The sequence below is a fragment of the Prosopis cineraria genome, unplaced genomic scaffold (assembly GCF_029017545.1).
Source record: "Prosopis cineraria cultivar Desert tree isolate PC_DT_omini unplaced genomic scaffold, ASM2901754v1 PC299, whole genome shotgun sequence".
Taxonomy (NCBI): domain Eukaryota; kingdom Viridiplantae; phylum Streptophyta; class Magnoliopsida; order Fabales; family Fabaceae; genus Prosopis; species Prosopis cineraria.
In genome coordinates, this window is record NW_026555626.1 from 35521 (window position 1) to 56417 (window position 20897).

The following is a 20897-nucleotide window of genomic DNA, read 5'->3' on the forward strand; positions in this document are numbered from 1 at the left end:
TAGCTCTTGTCTTGCAAATGTTAAGGTGGAGGAGGGAGGAATGAAGAGGAGAAAAATGGTCGAATGTGAAGGAGGGAGAGCGATGTGCAATTAAGATATAAGGAGTGAGGGGACGGCATTTTTTAAATTTTTTTAAAAATATCACATGGCAAATGAAATCAAACAAAATAGTCAACTCTAATAACAGGGCAACATTGCATTATTTTGGAGAGTTTCGAGGCAATATTACTCTCAAAAAAAGGTTGAGGATATCAGGCGCTCCCAGAGGAAAAGTTTTAGGATAAATTTATACCTTTATAATTTTTTAATTTTTTAAAAAATGCCATGTGATAGTTACGTGGCAAGTCCAATTAGACAAAAATGATTAACGAACAATCAACTCTGATGGAGGGCAATGTTGCACCATTTTGGAAAGTTTTGAGGCAACATTGCTTCCAAAAAAAGTTCAAGATACCAAGCGCCCTTAAAGGAAAAGTTTCAAGTTAAATTTACACTTTTATCCTTTTTATCTATCACCTTTTATCCAAATATATAATATGATTAATGAAGACTTATTTTATTTGTTATTTTCTCGTCTTAAAATAACTTTGCTTATTTTTCTTTCTCCCATACCCACACACTTAAACCTCCAAGAATCAGGGTTATTTTGTTATATTCCTTCATTCTTTTTATTAAAAGGGAAATTACCTTCGTTGGTCGTTATAGTTTACTTAATTTTAAATTAAATCCTTATAATTTTAATTGTTTTTATTGGGCCCTTATATTTTTCACCGTTAAGTTGGTTAATCCTTTTCCATCTAACACCGTTTAAATAATTAACAAATCTATTAACTCTGTTAGTCTAAGTTGATTAGCAGCCAGGTAGATTAATTTTTTACATCGTGGATTGACAACTTGTGCTGGAGGAAGAGAACAAAACATCGATCAAGCAGAATAGTCATTGCGCTCACTTGCTTAGGTCATGCTACACGTGTTGGATATTATAAAATATTTTTGAGTATTTTAAAAAAAATTATTATAAATATTAATTATTATTTAAGTCTATTTATTATTTTGTAACATATAAATTAACACCATTTTTATTTAAAATCATTTTTTAATTGTAATTACAATGATTTTATTGCTTATCATTATAAAATCTGACTATAAAAGGTTATGTTTGCCACATGTTCAGAGTGAAAATCCATCATAAAATGGCACATTGTAAATCAAATGATCAAGAAATACATTTAGGAAACTTTATAAGCAGTCTCCTTGCAGACATCACCCAAGTGACGTTCAATGTTGCACTAGCTCTTGAATGGAATTTGAATTCTACAGTGATAACTTCAAAAGCACACATATGTATTAAGTCAATCATTTCATGCAAATAGATGAGACAAGCAAATTGGTATGAAATCACATTACGGAAAGTCCTTGTGCACTGCAGAGAAAGATAATTCAAAATAATGCAGTATAAAGGGTCAGTAGCTTTGGAAAGATATGTCGAGCATAGCCTTGACTCAACAACGTCTGCAGAAATTGCTATCACAACATATTTTATAAATCAATTTTTCAAGAAACAATTTACATTTACTGTGTCCCTCTTTGATAGTCATAGCATTTATCCAGCATAGATTCTAACTGTATTCTGTTAGTTCTGATTTGTTGATTAAAGATTTAAAGGACAAACTTTATCTTTTAGCCCAGTGAAAATGACAAGAAACAAAGTATGATAACAGAGGAATAAAGAGAAATAAAGGTTACGAGAAATGCATACCATGTAATAGGGTTGGTTGCTTCCCGGGATAATAATCATAGACCAAAAGCTTCTCATCCTTTGAATAATAAGCACAAAGTGGCACGACATTTGGATGCTGCCCAGCCCTTCCCACTTCCCACGGTCTTAATCTGCGGCTCAAAATCTCTCTTCCCCACCAAAAGCTTACCTCTTCGACCGGCCTAGGTGATGGCTTTCATCATTCAATTTCAACAAAGAGAACATGCCTCCAAAATTACCTAAGCAAGTGAGCACAAAGATTATTAAATTTAAATTCAATGACTGTACTTAATACAGACAATGAGTACCTGTATCATTTGAACAATTAAAATCTAGATTAATAGTCTAGATATATTCACTTGTTCACTAAGCTTAAGTGAAATATGAATTCATAACCATTGATTTAAATTTTAACAGGTTATTTCCAATACACATTGTTAGTCCTCAGTATGAAAGACTAATTTACTTGACTGCTAATCAACTTAGACTAATGGAGTTAATGGATTTATTAGTGATTTAAACAGTGTTAGATGGAAAAGAATTAATGGACTTAACAATGAAAAGTATAAAATAATTAAAATTTTAGGGACCTGATTAAAAATTGGGATAATAAGACCCATTAAAGTATTTTTCCTCATTAACAAGCTGATTTCTTTCACACCCCAAAAAGAAAAAAGAAAAAATTAAGGTTGTGCCAGACGCGGGAAAACCAAGGGGACCAAGATCATGGTTCGAATTTCATGTAGTTCGAAGGCAGTGTCCAGATTGGATACGTTCCAGTAATGGGTTCAATTCTTGGGGTCTAGGTCTGGACTTAAAACAAAGCAAGTACAGCTGAGATTATGTGCATTTTTTTCCCAAAGAAGAATAAAGATTTGAATGGAACATGGACTAATACACACTCACATGGCGAAGTTCCTAAAAGTCCAAACAACAATTTTTCCCGCAATTGAATCCTCCAATAAATTAACCCAATCAATACACCAAAATAAATTAGATCACCAAATACATCTTCAAAATCAAACACCACCCAAACATGTACTTCACCTCACCCCAATTTCAGCCCGCAATGCAGGATTACATCAGCAAAAACAACAAAACTACTTTTTTTTTTTCCTTTTTCAAGTCCTTTTCTCTTTCAGAGATGGGCTCAGAATCACCATCGTCATGATCTCACCAGAAATGAAGGAACGCATCCCAAGCTGCACCAATGGCAAAAGCTACAGGCAACACAAGAACGTGACCTGAAGAAGAGAGAGTGGAGGAAGCAGCCTTTATAGGAGAAACTACAGGTGGTGGTGGTGGGTTTTCCACATGAACGTGAACCTTCATTCCTCCAAAGCAGAATCCATTTCCACTCACGAAGTAGTAATCGCGAGTTACATTCAGAGGAGCCACGTCTCGTCCAGCTCCTGTAGTGTAGTTGTGAAGTGGATGATCAGTATTGCATGTCTCGTAGTTTGTCTTGTTCACCTCCAGTACGCTCTGCTGGTTCCTATCATACACAAAAACTGTAATATAACTGTTATCGTCTGATTTCAAACAGAACAAATGGTACAGGTTCAGTCATTCGATACAGTAACTGAAGTAAAATAAGCAGATTCTGAATTTAAATGAAGTTCATATCATCCCAAGTCACATGAATAATGGGATACGGGCAGGGACGCATCTACATTGAAGAGACACTAAAACCAATAGCACCTCTTAGCTGTAGGATGGGGGAAATTATCACTTGCCCCATCAAAAATTATTACTTGCCTCCCTGCATCATTTAAGTTTTTTTCTTTTTTTTAATTTCAGTCTTCACGCTGAACATTTTCTTGGTCATTCCACTACATTTTTTATCTGTGGCAACAACCAAAAACCATTGTAGATTGGTTCGTGTGAGAAAGTATCTTGTTCATATTATTTATATAAACATATAAAATTAGACTAAAATCTACAAAACTCTTCTGAACTTTATGTAGCTACATATAACTCCTCTCTCCTTTAAACATTTAAAATTAACCTCTCCAATCTTTTTCCCCCTTTTCAAAGCCCCTACCATTAATAACTCTATCATCTTATTAACAAAGCTTGCCACATCAGATTAATGAGATACACATGGCACTTGACATTGAAAACATATTTTCATGATTTTTAACACAAGTCAAGAAAGACTCACATCAATAAAAATTTATCCTTCCTTTAAAATGAGACAAATATGTACTACTAATTTTGGAAAAATATAGATAAAATTTTTACAAAGTTATTATTACTTATTAGCTTATATAAGATGTCACATAAGGTGCTATGTATCTTTTCTAAACATGAATGACAATTTTTGTTAGTAAAATAACTAAGAAATAATAGTAAGGGAGTATGTGATGAAAAAATAAAAAGTTAGGGAAGTTAACTTTAAACTTTTAAAGGTGAGGGGAGTTTTGTTATCTCAAAGGTTAGGAGAGTTCTGTTTATTTTAACCAAATAAAATATTATAAAACATTTTTTCATTATTTATATTAAAAATATTTATTGTAAAAGAGTATGATTCTTTTTATAAAAAAGAGTATTAGCATATGATATTAATAATTACTACTTATTCTATCATTTTCAGCACAAATTTTCTTTAATTTCAGTGAATTTATTTTTTATTAATTAAATAATATTTATAATTATATTTCAAATATATTAATATCGGAAAAAGTATTTCAAAAATATTAATATTTATTTATATATATGTTTTGCCCCATCAACAAAATTTCCTGCGTCGGTCACTGGACATGGGACTTGATTGTGAAAAAAACTGCTCCGAACGGATGACCATTCACCAACTAGATAATTTCAAATACCGGAGAATTAAAAGCCAATCACAGAACTGAAGTACTGAAAACCAGGACTGACAAGACAACAGGGGGTTATGAGAAGAAATGAGGAAGGAATGATAATTACAGTACTAGTGAGAAAATGAGGGAGCTGGATTTTAAAAGGAGAGCAGGGGAGGGAACAGATCTGAATCGTTAAATTAAATTTAAAAATTTAAATAAATTTAATAATTTTTAAAAATATAAATTTAATTTGAATGGTTCAAGAGAAGCAGAAAAAAAGCATAAGCGGGAGGAAAATGAGAGGATCATAAGTCAGCTCGAAAAAGGAACACATGATATAAGCAAGAAAACCGGCGAAAAGTCCTGGATCTGGGAAACCGGAACATGAACTGGAAAGGTACCAAGGAATCTAAACTCTATTTTCCCAATCGGAGTCCCTCTGGGCTGAAAATGGCAAGTGAATAATCAGAATTCCAAGGAAATCAAATCAACATGCAAGTGGAAATAAGTTAAATTATTTCAGTTCTTCTATTACAATGATCAAGTGGTCTCTCGTTTCTCATTTTTCGGGCATTTTCTACAAAGGCAATCTGGATTTACCATGACGCTCAAGGACAGGTGAAAGAAAAACAAAAGTAGCACGATTAACTTATTTAAACCTACTCGGTACACGGAAACAAGAAAGGAGCTTGTAACTTAAATCTATGGGCTCATCCTAAGCATGAAAACGTTCAGATCTAATCTACACAGCGTATACACACGTATCAGCGACAGGGGAAAGCTACAGCTAATGAGAGACAGACAGAAAGAATCGCTTCCATAAAACCTCAAATCGAAGCTTAAATCGGTGAGAATAAGGTGCTTACAGAGCCAGTCGCCATTGTAGAAGTGTTTGTCCCGAGCCCAAATAGTGTAGTTCACATTGGGGCTCCAACCCATGTTGCCTCCGACAATCCACCTGGTGGCCGACGCCTCCGGCGAAATCACAAGCACGGTGCACACCGCGAGTAGCAACCCCAACAACTTCTTGAGATGCTCCATAGATTTTTCACTCTTCACTCTTGAGCGCCTACCTGATACTCTCTCTCAGAGAACTCTAGAATACCCTCTCTATATCTACAAAGTCCTGATTCTCTCATGGCCTTTTATGAAGGCAAGGGGTTAGCGGGGTTAGTTTAGTTTATGTGCTAATTTTTTATTTTATTTTATTTTTTTTTTTTGTGTGGGGACAGACACTGTAAAGCTGATTTTGTTTTCAAAATTTCGGGGGAGGTTGCGTTTTAGGTTTACAGCTGCCGCTGATTGTTTGTAATCCCTCGTTCGATAGAAACACTCTGAATTAATGGCATTATGCGACGAAAGATACCTGTTTGGCTGCTTCTCCCTTTTATTCCCCTGGCCCTTATTTTTGAAAAAATTAATCATTTAAATTTTTTTAAATTTTAATTTTTTTATAATTTGATCTTTAAATTTTGATTCTTTATAATTAGATCCTTATATTTTTAATTTGATTATAACTTAATTTTTAAATTTTAACGCTTACAATTCAATTAATATAATTTTAACTATTTAAATATTAGTTTCTATATTTTTTAAAAAATTAAAATTATAAAAATTAAAATTATTTTAAAATTGTAATATTTATAATGAGTTTAATAATTTAAAATATTAGTCCTAAATTTTAATATAATCTTAATCTTTATAATTTTAGTTTTAAAAAATATATGAACTAATATTTTAAATGATTAAAATTATAAGGATTGGGTTGCAAAAGTTAAAATTTAAGAATTGAGTTGCAGCCAAATTAAAACTATAACAATTGAGTTGTAATAAGTAAAAGTTTAAGGAGTAAATTATAATTAAATCAAAACTATAAAAATTAAATAATTAATTTTTTTGTATGTTTGCATTGAGATTATTTCTAAGTCATTTTAAAATTTTTAAAGTTCATATTCATAAATTTTTGTGAAATTTATTTTATGGAAAAATTTTATGCTTTATAAAAAATAATAAAATGAGATAAATTCTAAAAAATTCACACAAATATATGAATAACAACTTTGAAGGATTTAATTATATATTAAAAAAAGAAGAATCACATCTAAGAATTATTCAAGAAAATTATTAATAGATAAGAACCAATACAAAATGAACTATTGTTAAAATGAGAATGTAATTTTTTTTCTCAAATGTGACTTGTTATTAATCTTTGTCTATGAATAATTTACTTGAGTAATTTTTAGATGTGATTCTTCCATTAAAAATGCTATCAACACATCAAAAAGTCCATTATGTTATAAGATTTAACTTTAATTTACTATATAAAGTATTTTCATATCACTCATATCATATATTGATCTTGTTTCGCGACACTTGAAAATAACATATAAGAATTGTGTTTAGTAGAATTGGCAACATGATGAATGAATATGAAGTAGAATATATTTACAAGGTTTGGTGCTATCATAGGATTAACTTGCACAGCGAAGCTCCCTCCTCCTGAAAAAGGTAACAGAATAAGCAAGGGACAAATCTCGCCTTGTCTTAATGAGATTGAGAATAGTCATCATGTCTACTAGGTAATGGTTCGGTGGTTCCTGTGTACTTATACTACAATGCATTAAAACCCAGAAAGGGATTGAAAAAGTTTTTTTTTTTTAAGCAAAAAAAAGGGTGAAAAAATTCATTCTTTTAATCATTGTGTTACTCCTTTCCCAACACAAATTTAGTTTTCAATCATTTCAGAATTTTAAGAATTATAAAATTGATCGTGCGTAGTATATTTAAATAAAAAATAAGTATAAAAGGGGAAATTAAATTCTATTTATACCTGTTTTTTTTAAAAAAAATATTGGAGATGATGACGATGATTGATTATAGCGGTGAGGCCATGAGGTTAACGCAACCAGTACATGAATACAAATGAGGAATGGGTAACCAAAAATACGAACGGTGATGCTATTTGTATAACATAATTTAGTATGCGAAGTTGGTGGGACAAGATGACTTTGATGAAAGAGTATAAAATCGTGCATGAAATCTTGTGGATCAAGTCTTCAAGTGTGGATATCCCTGTGGGATTTTCCTGTATTCTCTACCAAAACCCATGTGACCATCCCTTTCCTCTCGTTTGCCTGGCTGGCTCACTTTTTTACCCCATAACCTCTCTCTCTCTCCCTCTTTGTGCCAGTTGTGCTCTCCTCTCTATTTTTAAATCTGTCCTTTTTTTTTATATTTTATCACTTACCAATATATAAAATAGATAATAACTTATGCTATTGATATATTATAAGTTAAAAAAATTATTATCAAGATAACTTGTAAAAATTATAAAATACTTTTAAATCTAAAATATTTTACATTTATAATTTGATTAGGGGTTGCCCAAATGTTAATGCCATTACTCAAATTATAAATACATAAAATTTTAAATTTTAAAATATTTTATAAATTTTATGAAATTTTTTTATAATAAATTTTATTTTGTAAGATCTAAATGTAATTTATATATACATATATATAAATAGGACGAATCCCCCAAGGGGAATAGAATGTGGATCTCGTGTGACCTTTCCTGGCCACAGCCCACCAAACTCGGATCCCTCCTGGCCTTCTTAATTTGTGGGTTTGTCGACCCGATTGGTGGCGTTAATTAATGGGGTGTTTTTTCCTGAGGAATCGAACGGACTATTTGACTGGCTCCAGACTGATTTGACAGCACATGGGAATGAGGATCAGGCCTGATACCCCATCTGTTTAAGTAAGTTTTTGTAAAAATTTGGGCTTAAAAATATGTTTAAGGAAATGGGAATTTGATTTCCAATCCTAATAGGCTTAAACGGCTAGTTTTTGATTTTTTGTCTTTTAAACAATAAAATATTTTTAATTTTGAAATTAAATTAAATTTTAAAATATATGTTTATGTTTTAAAATTAAATTTTTTATTGTATATTTTTAATTTTTTAACATTATAATTTGTATTTTTAAAAATAAGAAATATTATAACTGAAAATTTTAATTTTTAAAAATAATAAAACAATGCTTATAGGCCCAACTTTGAATTATTTAAATAAGGGCTAGGTTTTAAAAAATAATTAATTTTGATATAACTTAGTAACTTAATAAGAGCTTGAGCCCATATGTACACCACCCCACTCATTTTTTGATAGCATTAAATGAATAATAAAAAATCACAATCAAAGACCTCTATAACATCATGTTAACAAAAAAGGATCAAAGGGTTGAAATTGCTTTACAATACTAAGGGACTAATATATAATTAAAATTCATATTGAAATTAAAAAAACCACCCCTCATTTTTTTTAAATTCCCTCATTGCTAACAGCTACCAAAACATTGTTGGTGGTGGTTGGAGCTCTAGCATCGACTATCGAATCGCCACCATCAGACTGATGTTGGCCATTAGGGCTCCAATGAAGGTGACCAATTAATTTTTTTCTAAGATAACTAAGGGGTGTTTTGACCCTACAACCCCTTAGTCACAAGAAAAAAAGAAAAGAAATTCTAGCCACTAAGCTAGCAATGTTTCTTAATTATATAATGTAAAATTTTATATATATTATTAATTTTGTTTTCACTTTTCAAGTCAACAATTGTAAGAATCTTAATGGTCATTTGTTAATTCACAAATAGCTACTTGTTAAATTATAAATAAAATTTGTTAAACAATTTAATATACAACGGCTTTGATAAATATTTACTTATTTTTATTATGAAATGTTTACTTGTCAAAAGATTATATTACCTTATTATTTTACTAAAATTTACTTATCAAATTATTTTAGCAAACATTTGTAAAAACATGTGGAAATTAATTTTTTTAACAAATCTTTATTAGCATAATAGCCCTAGCTCAATAAGGGCCTCTCCCTTTGAATTTTTGCTGTGCTGGACACACCTCCTTGTAAGCCCCATATCGAATGACCCCTCTTAAGAGAGTATCAGGAAACAAGGCTGCCCCACTATAGTATATGAGATTATTCTCTTGTGATAAATATAGCAAGTAGAGCCTTCCAAAGTTCAATCATCCAACCTCTCCTACTTAACGAAGTTCAGGTTGAACCTAGTACCACTTTCCTTCTACTTGTGTCCAACTCGACGAAAATCTAAAGGGAGAGGCCCTTGGTGAGCTAGGGCTGTTACAATTAATAATTTAATAAGTAACTATCTATAAAATGATATGACCCGTTACTAACTTTGACAAATTCTCTTAATAATTTGAAAAGAAAATTTTAGTAAAATAAAAAGTTTACAAAACCTACTTTACAAGTAAACTTTTAATAATAAAAATAAGTAAATATTTATACAATTTAGTGTATAATAAAATTTTTTAACAAGCCTCCATAAGTAATTTAATAAGCAATCATTAGTTAAATGCAAAGTTGTGTTACTAACTTTGACAATTTTTTTTAATAATTTAACAAGTAAAGTTTATTAAAATAAAATTTTCATATAATTTTTTTAACAATTAAATTTTTTAAATAAAAATAAGTAAATATTTATAAAAGCCAGCACGTAATAAATTTTTTTAATAAATTCTCATTAATAATTTAAGAAGTAGTCAATTATAAAATTATGAGTCTCGGTATTAAGTTTGAAATTTTTTTTTAAATAATTTGATAAGTAAATTGTAGTAAAATAATAAGTTTTCATAAACTTTTGACACATGTAAACTTTTGATGGATATTAAATTTTTTAACAAGTCTTATTAGTAATTTAACAAATAGTCATTTATAATAGACAGGTAACCATTAAATTCCTGATAAGTATTAACTTGATGAGTGAAAACAAGGTTAATAATATATATAAAAGATTGCTTTTATATGATTAAGAGTCATCGTTAGCTTGATGGCTAGCTTTTTTTTTTTTTATCAAGAGATTGTGAGATCAAACCCCCTCTAACCACCAGAAAAAAATAATTCGTCACCTTTGCCTAAGCTCCAATGGTTGTTTGCTAGTGACTGTTCTAGTGGTGGCCAACGCTAGGGCTCCAGTCATTACCAATGATGTTCCGACGACCAATGATAACGAGGAAATTTTTTTGTGATTACACAATGAATTTTAATTTTATTCCAGTCCCTTAGTCTTGCAAGGCCATTTTAGAATCATTTACTCCTTTTTTTATGAATATAATGCTACAAAGATCATTGATTGTGATTTTCCCAATAAATAAATGAAGGCTATAGATATTAAACATCACCAAATTACTCTCCAATTTGCATTTCTAAGCTCCCTTCACAAGTCGTTGACTTTCCCTTCATTGATTAAATAAGATACATCTTCACGTATACACTCAAGTACGGGTGAGCAGACAACCCACAACTTGCCCAACCTACCTGTAACCGGATGAAATGAATGAGCTAAAACTTGCCTATTTAAGGGAAAAAAGGGCATGCTAAATTTACGGGCCAACTTGTTTTCATAGTAAATAGGTAGGACAAGCTATAAGTTACCCCTCAAGCAACCCATCCTGCCTTGTATATAAGGGAGTGTGTGTATGTGTGTGAAATCTCAAACGCTGCATAGCATATCACTTTGTCTCCCTTCCCAGAAAAACCTTAGCCCGATCAAATATGGAATCTCTCTCGGTCACTTGCTCATCTCACTCTCATCAAATTTGTTGATATTTCATAGGTTCTTCATGATGTGTCTTGTGTAAATCATTTTTTAAATATTGCAAAAGTCAATCTTTTATTGATATGTATTTTGTCTTGTATCAGGTTTGTGGTTTTGTCTACAAAAATGGAAATATCCTTTTTGTGACATTAAGTAGGATGGATAAAGCAATCAAGTTAGTTATTTATCCTTATAAATTTATGTTCAACTAAATACATGTTATTAGTAGTTAGCTTTTTGTTGTTGACAAGTTACACCTTACTAGAATATGCAAGCTGCATGTTATGATATATTTTCCATTCCTATGGAAGAACTATTTTCTTTTTTTGATAACGTTTTTGTTTTTTGCACAACGTAATTGATTGTTTTTCTCACAATATAAGCTGTGAATTATCAATACTTCAAATTACCTCATATATCTATATTTATATATGATACTAATACTTACCGATACTTTTTTGATACGTATTCATAAAATATCAAAATATTATTTTTAAAATTTTAAAAAAATTAACTTTCAATACATGTTCAACACTTTTAGATTGTGAGTTGATACTTTAAAGTTGATGCTTCAAGAAAATTTTTAAGAAATTAAATGTTATCAAAAGAAGATTAGATTTTCCTTAAAAAAATGTGTTAGATGTAATAAAAGAATAAAGATTACATTTTTCTAAATTATAAAGATGTGGAAGTGTAATATTATGATGGTTAAGGAGGAGAAAATATTGATACTATACCTATTAATATGAGTTAGACAGCACACAATTAGGTAAAGATAGAATAAAAGCACAATTAATGATTATGTTTTGTCTAATATTACTATAAAGGACTATATATGGATGCTAGTTTGAATATTTTTGAATTGAAATTGAAATTATATTTTTAATGTTTTTATAATTATTCATATACATATGCATGCATGCATACATGTATTGAAACATTCTCACTCCACTAAATATAATTAATTAATATAACACTTAGTAATCAAAGACTTAACTCAACAAGATAATTACCTAGGTTCATTTCAAAAGCAAGGGATCCTAAATTTTTTAAATAATAATGAGTTAAAATCAATTAAAATCTTTCATATCTGAATAAAAATAAGTTACAAAGCATATGATATCTTAGAGAAGTGAAAGAAGTAGAAAACAGTTGAAAAACAAAACATATGTTGTGATACAGGGCAATACACTGCGGCTCATGCATGGTACCATGGCATGTTCTTTTTGTGCCATGCGCCGCGGCGTGTGGCACGAAATTTCTACTAATGCTACTGTCATTTGACAGTAGAATCAGGAAACTTTTGTCTCGCCTCAATTCTCCATCTGATATCCGAATAATATGATCTAGGTGTTTACAAAAAACTCTTTATATGAACTAGCTAATAGCATGGGTTTCACTTTCAAAACAAGTCACACTAGAAAGTTAGACATCCAAATACATTTTAAACCCACTTTCAATACTTTTATATAAAATAGGTGTTCAAAACCCTTAACAAGTGTCAAAAGCTTTTCTTAACACCTAGACCATATCTAATGGACCTAAGACTACCAGTATAACACGTCACAAGCACTAAAACATTAGTATAACAAAAATTTACTCATCAACCCCATTTTACCAAAAATAAGGGGGAGGTAATTAGTCATTATATCTTGCCCAAATCATTCAAAATATATTCAAATCATTATTTCTACACTTACACTAGTATTTTGTCCCTATATATATATATATATATATATAAACACAAAGACTAAGGGTCCAAAATACTAATCTAACTTTTCCAACAATAAAATAGTACGAGTATGGTGACATGCATCCTACAATTGGCAAATCATATACTATTACACAATTAAATCTAAACTAGAGGCATACGGTAGGTATATGCTAATTCCCTACCTCTCTAGTCTTCTCTCTCTCAACACTAGAGCTAGAGTTAGAAAAATGTTAAATGAAAAGAGTAAGTCTAGCCATTCAGTAACTAAGGTTAAACCTATCCTATGCAGTCATATGTCAATTATAAACTAAATACATGCACAAAGAAATCAAGTATGCAAAACAAGCCCATATATATCACAATTTATCATTCTATAACTTCTTTAACTCTCATAACTAGGTGTATTGTCACCATATTCTCAGATATATGACATGACCTATACTCATGTGACTTGCCATTACTTAGCACATGTGACATGTCATATATTTACTTAGGCAATGATCATCTAACCTTATATCCTCCTTATTTTCTGAGACCGAAACCGTGGGCTATAACATTGATTAAGGCTTCGTCCGTGTGAATGGACTACCCAAACTTACCAATCATGAGGTGCGACCCTATCAAAGATCATAGGATTCACTCTTGAACCATGGCTTCCCCTGTTCTTGAATCCCTGGAGTGTCTAAAAGCTTAGGCTATTCTCCTCATTGAACCGGTAGAGATAGCTAGGTTCTAGTCTCTCGACAAACTATAGGACAGTCCCTTGATAAATAGTGGGATAAGGCTATACCCTCATATACCAAAGGGCAACCTAAATTTCATATAAATTTTTTCTCTACTCCTAATTCCTAGGTGAACTCTTGCCACTGATCATGCCATAAACAATTACTTACTCATTTTCACTTTTTTATTTTCATATACTCTTTATTATAACAATCATGTTGGGCTTACGACCATGCGCTACCCAAGTATATATTCTCATCATCTTCTCAAGATTCATTTCTCATTAACACAAAAATACCTCCACACAACATCATAGTCATTTTTTAAAAAATATAAGCATATTTATAGTTAAGATTCTCTTGACTTTGCATTTTACATTTTCAAGCCAAAAATAGCTTTTTCGTGCATTCATTAAAACTAATATATATTTTTTACTTTAAAAATTAATCCCATGCATGTAACATTCACAATTCATATTTAACAATTAATTAATAATTAATTAGTATATAACTACCTAAAGTAGAGTTTCTCTCTGGTTATCTCAAAACTTTTAAAAGGTCAAAGATTTACCTCTAAATCAACTAGCTTTCAAGCTTGAATTTTCAATCCAATAGGTGACTAAATGCCAAAACTACAATCAGCCAAGTTGAATTTCATCAACATTACCATTTCAACCATTTACACCCTCAATCCTCTACTTCTAAATTGCTCGATGTTCATTCTACAAGAGATGGAGCCTAACCACTGGATTTAATAATTACTTATAGCCCCAATAGCATTAATAAGCCATTAAATCCCTATTAATGGCATCACAAACTTTCAACCACCCATAATAAATAAGATTTTTGGATATTAATGGTGCCTAACAACCTAAGACACTAAAACTCATTATACCTAAGTTTATACACTCTAATCTACCCCCATTAACTCCATTGAGTCAATAAATTCGGGCCCATAACTCATATGGATCGAAATTCTACTTTCACTATCAAATTCTAACTATAAACTCATAAATGTGGAAGAAATGAGGAGATTAATGGGTGTGATACTTACCTTGGGTGTTTGTAACTTTCAAAATACTCTCGATGTCATCCACAAGTAAACCCTAACAGAGCATTGGCGCACCTATCCGTTTCTTCTCTTTTCTTTCTCTATATTTTTGTCTCATTTCGCATCTGATAAATTGTAAAAAATGGCCATGCACTTTGGTGTATGGCACAAAGAGGTCCTCCCTTCTCTAAAAAATGTCTGTATACCATGGTGAATTATCTACACGTCATGGCGTGTGACACATCAATATTAGCTTTTCCTTTTCTTCTCCTTTTGATGCTCGGATGGCCTGCCTCGATACCAGACCTACAATTAGGGCTGAAATATCATCAAATATGATTATTAACCTCCCTGGCCACACACCACTTCAACTTATTTAATTACCCTAATTAGGTTCAATCAATTAGGGAATTAAAACTCGAGATGTTACACATATATTATCTTATATTTTTTTAAAAAATGAAAGTATTGACATATTGGATACATATCGTGTCCAATACATATATCAATATTTGTGCATCATAGAATATAAGTACATTGTAGCTTGGATTTGATAAATCATTTTTGCAAAGATGAGTTTTTAATCTATGGGAATGGAAAAGAAAAGCCCCTTAACAAGATTTGTGTTTTACAAAGAGCTAATTAAAGGTTATATTTAAACCAATGATCAACTAATGTATGGAGTATAACTTTTTGATGGTAGTTTGTTTAGTTGCTACACTTCAATAATTGAATTTTACTTTGTAGCTTTGCTGCTTAATATCTACTTTGCCTCCCTATGGAGTGCTTAAACCAATGCTTAATATGTTTCTAAGTTTTGTTTGATACATTATTTTATTGTTGAAGTTATGTAAAATTGTTACCTATGAAGGAAGAGAAAAGGTAAATCCATCATCAATTTTTGGTGAAATTAGAAAACTTACTTTTATGGAACTTAAAATTTTTTCTTAAAGTTAGGAGATCCGTTATTTAATTTTAAATGTTAAAGGGAGTCATTTGCAGATGATTCAAAATTTAAGGAAGTTCTACACAATTTTCTAGAAGTTGATTATTAGATTCTGAAATAGACAAATAGAATGTGCAGAGCCAAATGAGCCTGAAAATTATGTGTTTGAATTCCTCACATTGTCTGTGTCCTTTCTCTAGTATAAGAATGTCATTTCTTTAGAAATATATAGGATCCCAATTTTTTTTTCCTTTTTAATGAATTTGCTCTTGAAGCACATTGTCCTATCAAGTTCTAGATTTTAAATAATAGCTGGCACTTAAGCAACAGAATTGAATTGTCTTGAGCTACTGACTCCTTGTGTGATTGTACGTGTTTTCCACTGCTGCCTATTTTGCATTCGTGATTCGTATTTTTCAGGTGCTATACGTGATTATCAAAGCATAGTCCTCATAGAATTTTTAAACAATAATTTTCCAACGTAATTAGCACTATTTTCTGTATTGTATAGGTTAACGCTAGGTTATATATTGCGATACCAATTGTTTCTTTTGTATTTATGTAGATTTAGTATATTGAATTTCTGCAAGTCTGTGTATTATTTAACTATCTGATTTTGTTCACATTGAGTTTGTCATTGGATATTAATTTCTGCAAGTCTGTGTATTATTTAACTATCTGATTATTTAACTATCTTGCTAATTCCTTAGATTTTGAAATTTTTTACTTGTTAATGTATTGGCTTTCGAAGGAACAACATCTTGCTTGTTCTAATATAGGACCGGTTAGGGAGAAAAACATTTGTTCAAAACTTAGTTTTGTTTCTTTATGTAGTTCCAGCAAGATTAATGTCTTGAATTTATCACAAATTTTATAGACTCATGATGAGGATTTTGAGTTTGAAGAAATTGGCAGTGGGATTTGCATTTAGAGAGAATATGTACAATAGAGATTAAAGAGCATCAATGGCTTTTGAAAAACTGCTTAATGGAAGATGATGAAGTTGGGAAAGCGTGGAGGAAGTATTAGCTGTAATATAAGGAAGAAAAGCTCCCATTATACCCATGTGGGTGGTCTTCTTGTTAGAGGCAGCATCACGAAACTAAATGAATTTGGCGTTGAAGTGGATTTTGAATACAAACAAGCAGTGAATTTATGGATCAGATTTAAGCACGTGCACAAACATCATGTTGAGCTATTCTTTGTTGTCCATGGAACTGTTGTTTGTTTGTTTTTAATAGGAGTTATGAATATGTCATTCTTTTATTTTTTTTTTTCTTTTCTTTTCGGCCAAGTCATGGTATTATAAAGTATTTCAAATTTTAAAGAGATATTAAATAAATTACTTAATGCTAGTCTACTTCAGTAATTCAATCCAAATCATAGATAGCAGTGTATCATCAATATCTTTCTCTATACATTAAGAACATCATTGACTATATTACTCTTTTTTCTATCCCCATTCTTTCCACAATTTTTTAAATATTTAAATTTTTATACAATATTATAATATAAATCTTACTGTGGGTGACACTTTCCTGTGCATCACATGGGGTTTACTTTAAAGCTAGTGCATCTTAACATTTCCATTGTATATTGGAATTTCATATGAATTAGAAATATGGTTCTGTTAAGAGGAAAAAAAAAATTCAACCACTAGCGTGACATGTTAAAGTCACTTATGCATCTACGAAATTACTTTCTTTAAACATATACAGATATTATTATCATGCTAAAATCAATTATATTGTTATGTGTCACATTAGAGGGACTTGAGGAGGGCCTAGGGTATATAAGTGGATGTGTTGCACGCCTCACTAAACTAGCTTTTTGACAATAAAGTAATGGTCACATGATAAAATGATATCCAAACTAAACCTAAGTTTGCCCAGTTGATGACCCATTCGATGGGTCACCTATGATGAAAGCATCACAGATTAGTCAGGAGAGCTGTTACGTCCCATATTAGGAGGGACTTGGAGAAGGTTCTAAATGCACTACACACTCTGTTAAGCTAACTTTTTAGAGAGAGAGTATTGATCCCGTGACAAAATGCATAGAACCATGATTTATAAATTATATGTTAAATGATTGTCATGAAAAGATCATTGAAAAAACTCATTTTGACATGTACTCTTAACTTCAAAGATAACTATATTTTAGGATTTATGATAAATTTAGTCATTTAAAGAAGTGTTTTGATGGTTCTTATCAAATTTTTTTTTTTTTCGGGTTTAGACTTCATTCAAGCACATGATAAGTGTCTTTCAGTATCTTGAAAGAAAACTACAATTTAAAATTCATAGTTAATTATGTCATGTAATATGAATATATATATATATATATATATTTCCACGAAATCATAATTTTAATGAATACTCAATTCTGCTTTTATGTTATATTAAAAATGAAGTTCTTTATCAACAATATTATAAATTAACTATGCCATATGTAACATCCCAATTTAAATTTTAATAGTTAATTTGGGTTAATAGAAATTTTAAAAAAATAAATAATAATATTTAGAGGTAAGAAAATTAGTAGAAAATGATTATTAAATCTAATTTAGGATATAATTCTAAATTAAAAAAAATTTAAAAAAAATTTTATTAAAAAAATTAATTAAAAAAATAAATAAAAAATATTATTAAATTATTATTATAATAAAAAAGGGAAAAGGTATGCAAAAAGAAGAAGAAGAAGAAGGAAGAAAACGTGAACGCTTTCGGCCGCCGCATCAACAGTAAAATAAAATAATAAAAAAAAGAAAGAAGAGAGAGAAAAGAATAAAAAAAATGTGTGGGACCCACTGAATTTTTATAAAAACTCACCTATTCCTTCATTTCTTCATTCCGTGCGTGAGCTAAGGCAGAGAGAGCATCTGTGAGCCAAGTTCACCGGTGCTGGGTTTTAAGGTAAGAATTTTTAATAGGATATTTAGGGTGTGATTTTAAAGCTTTTCAAGACTAAGTAAGTGTTCTAAAATTTTTTCTTAGTCATCCTTCTTCTTTAGTTTCTGAGTTTGTAGTGGTAGAAAATTTAAGATCTGGAAGAGGGATGAATTTATGTTGAATAAATATGATTTTTGAGGTTGTCAATAGTATAATAAATGTTCTAGAGTATAAATTTATTGATGATCTTTGAATCTGTGGCTTATGGATTAAATTCTAGACTAGATCTGAAAATATATGTTGATTTATTGAGGTTTAGATGATTATTTGGGATGAGAAATGAATTATTATGGCTATAGGATTATGATTCTAAGCTAGAGACTTAATTTTTAATTTTTGGGTATTTTAGGTACGAATTTATGAAATAAAAAGAAAATTTTGATAATAAAAATTAGTTTAGAAGTTGATTTTTTAGATTATTAATGTTTATTGATAATTTAAAAGAGGAGTTAAACAATTTTACTTAATAGTATTGACTCTAGATTTGTATTAAGATTGAGATTAGAAATTATGTTATATTTTTAATTCTATTATTAGAATTATTTTATTAGTTTCAAAAATTGAAACTAATATTTATAAAATATGTTATTTGTAGATTGTATTACTGGTGAAATTGTGGTGAGAGAGAATTTTAAGGAATAATATTGAAAAAGCCATGAGGGTAACCATGCTTTTAATTTATGATTAGTGTTACTTCATGTTAATTGGGTGATTATTGAGAAAATTATAATTTTGTAATATTATATAATTGTGCAATATTATTATAATTTATTTGATTATTGTGGAGGTGTTGGGAGACTTGCTATTGTTGTTGTATTTATGTGCCACGTGGTATGCCCCTATTGGAGCTCAATAGGTGGTTTGTAAGGGCTCGGGCTAATCTACCTTTGGCCGGGTAATTTAGCACCGAGTGAGAGCTACGGCTCTCAGGTTAATGGAGGATGATAATGGATAGGTGGTTGTTTGTGTGTATTGTAATATTTCTTATATTTGTTGGAATTATATTATTTTTAATTCTCACTTAGTAAGCACACACTTAACTGTTTGTATATACTATCATAAATTGGCTTTGGTTATTGGGACTTTTGAGTCTCATTATGTGGTTAACAATTTTCAGGAGAAGAGCCACGAGTGACACGTGGAGGAGTCCCAGAGGCTTAGTGGTATAAATCCACTGTCTTTTTGGGTATTTAATTTATGATTTATAATGTGTATATTGCCAATATTAGGGCTTTTTGTTTATTGTCAATTATATGAATATATAAATGTAATCATGCTTTTCAAACTATTTCTATTTGTGGTACAATTTGGATGACTGTAATTTTAATATTTGGTTTACTTTAGGATGGTTAAAATGGCATGATTATAAGGCCAAACTTAACTGGTTTATGTTGAAAAATGACTAAATTGCTTATTTTACTTGTTGAGAGTATAAGGATGACAAATGTGATTTAGTTTACTTGTGGGAGTATAAGGATGGACAAATGTGATTTAGCCTAATGGCATGTGGGAGGTAAAAATTTATCTGAAATATTATAGTGTATGAGTTGAAGCCAATTATAAAATATTTTATAATTGAAGTTATTGATATAAAAAATAAAGTGAGGGGTGGCTGTAACCCAACTATGGTTGAGTTAAATTATTTAAAAAAAAAAATTTTTTTGGTGTGTTACACCATATACCATAATTTATTATAATCAAATCCAAATATATTTTATTACTCGATTTCTTTTATATTTTAATTTATAAACAACCAAGATATCCAAATATATGCACGGTCATTATAATAAATAAGATATCATGTTTTTTTCTTAAAAAAAAACAAAATTGTGAAGTAAAACATGGCCCGTGTGACACTGTTTAAAACAAGAGTTGATTTTCAAAGAACAGGCCACGAAAACGAGGCACCTCTGCAGGCCGAACGAACGAAGTTGTGGGAAGAAAGAAATCAGAGCAATAAGTGGCTTGGAACTTGACACGTCATGTTAAAAGGGTTTGATCCATCCAAAAGCAAAGCTGATGTGTGTATTGCCGCACGCGTCGTCAGTCCAATTGGCAATTCTATCCACTGTCACATGCTTTTACGAGACGCTCCCTTCAGCAAATTTATGTGTGGTTCACGTCATTCTCAATCCACTCTTTATTTATATATTCCTTCTATTCCTCCCGTCCTTCTCACACCCGCTCACTGTTTTATACTTGAAACGAGAAGCCATGGAAGCCTGTTTCCTCGTCTCCAATTCCTTCACTAAATCCCTCGATCAACCAATTCACTTTCTCAATCCCCTCCCTCTCTATCCTTCCCCAAAAG

The 20897-nt window shown here is 30.6% G+C and overlaps 1 protein-coding gene across 1 annotated transcript; it reads right to left on the reverse strand.

Annotated features, from left to right (window-relative positions):
- Nucleotides 1-2475: 2475 nt before the first annotated feature.
- On the reverse strand, nt 2476-5695 carry LOC129296296 (lamin-like protein). The gene is made up of 2 exons (XM_054934883.1): nt 5433-5695; nt 2476-3270 (listed from the first exon to the last, which is right to left on the reverse strand). Exons 1-2 carry the CDS (start codon nt 5605-5607, stop codon nt 2933-2935), a joined length of 513 nt encoding a protein of 170 aa, XP_054790858.1. The 5' UTR covers nt 5608-5695; the 3' UTR covers nt 2476-2932.
- Between the last annotated feature and the right edge of the window lie 15202 nt (nt 5696-20897).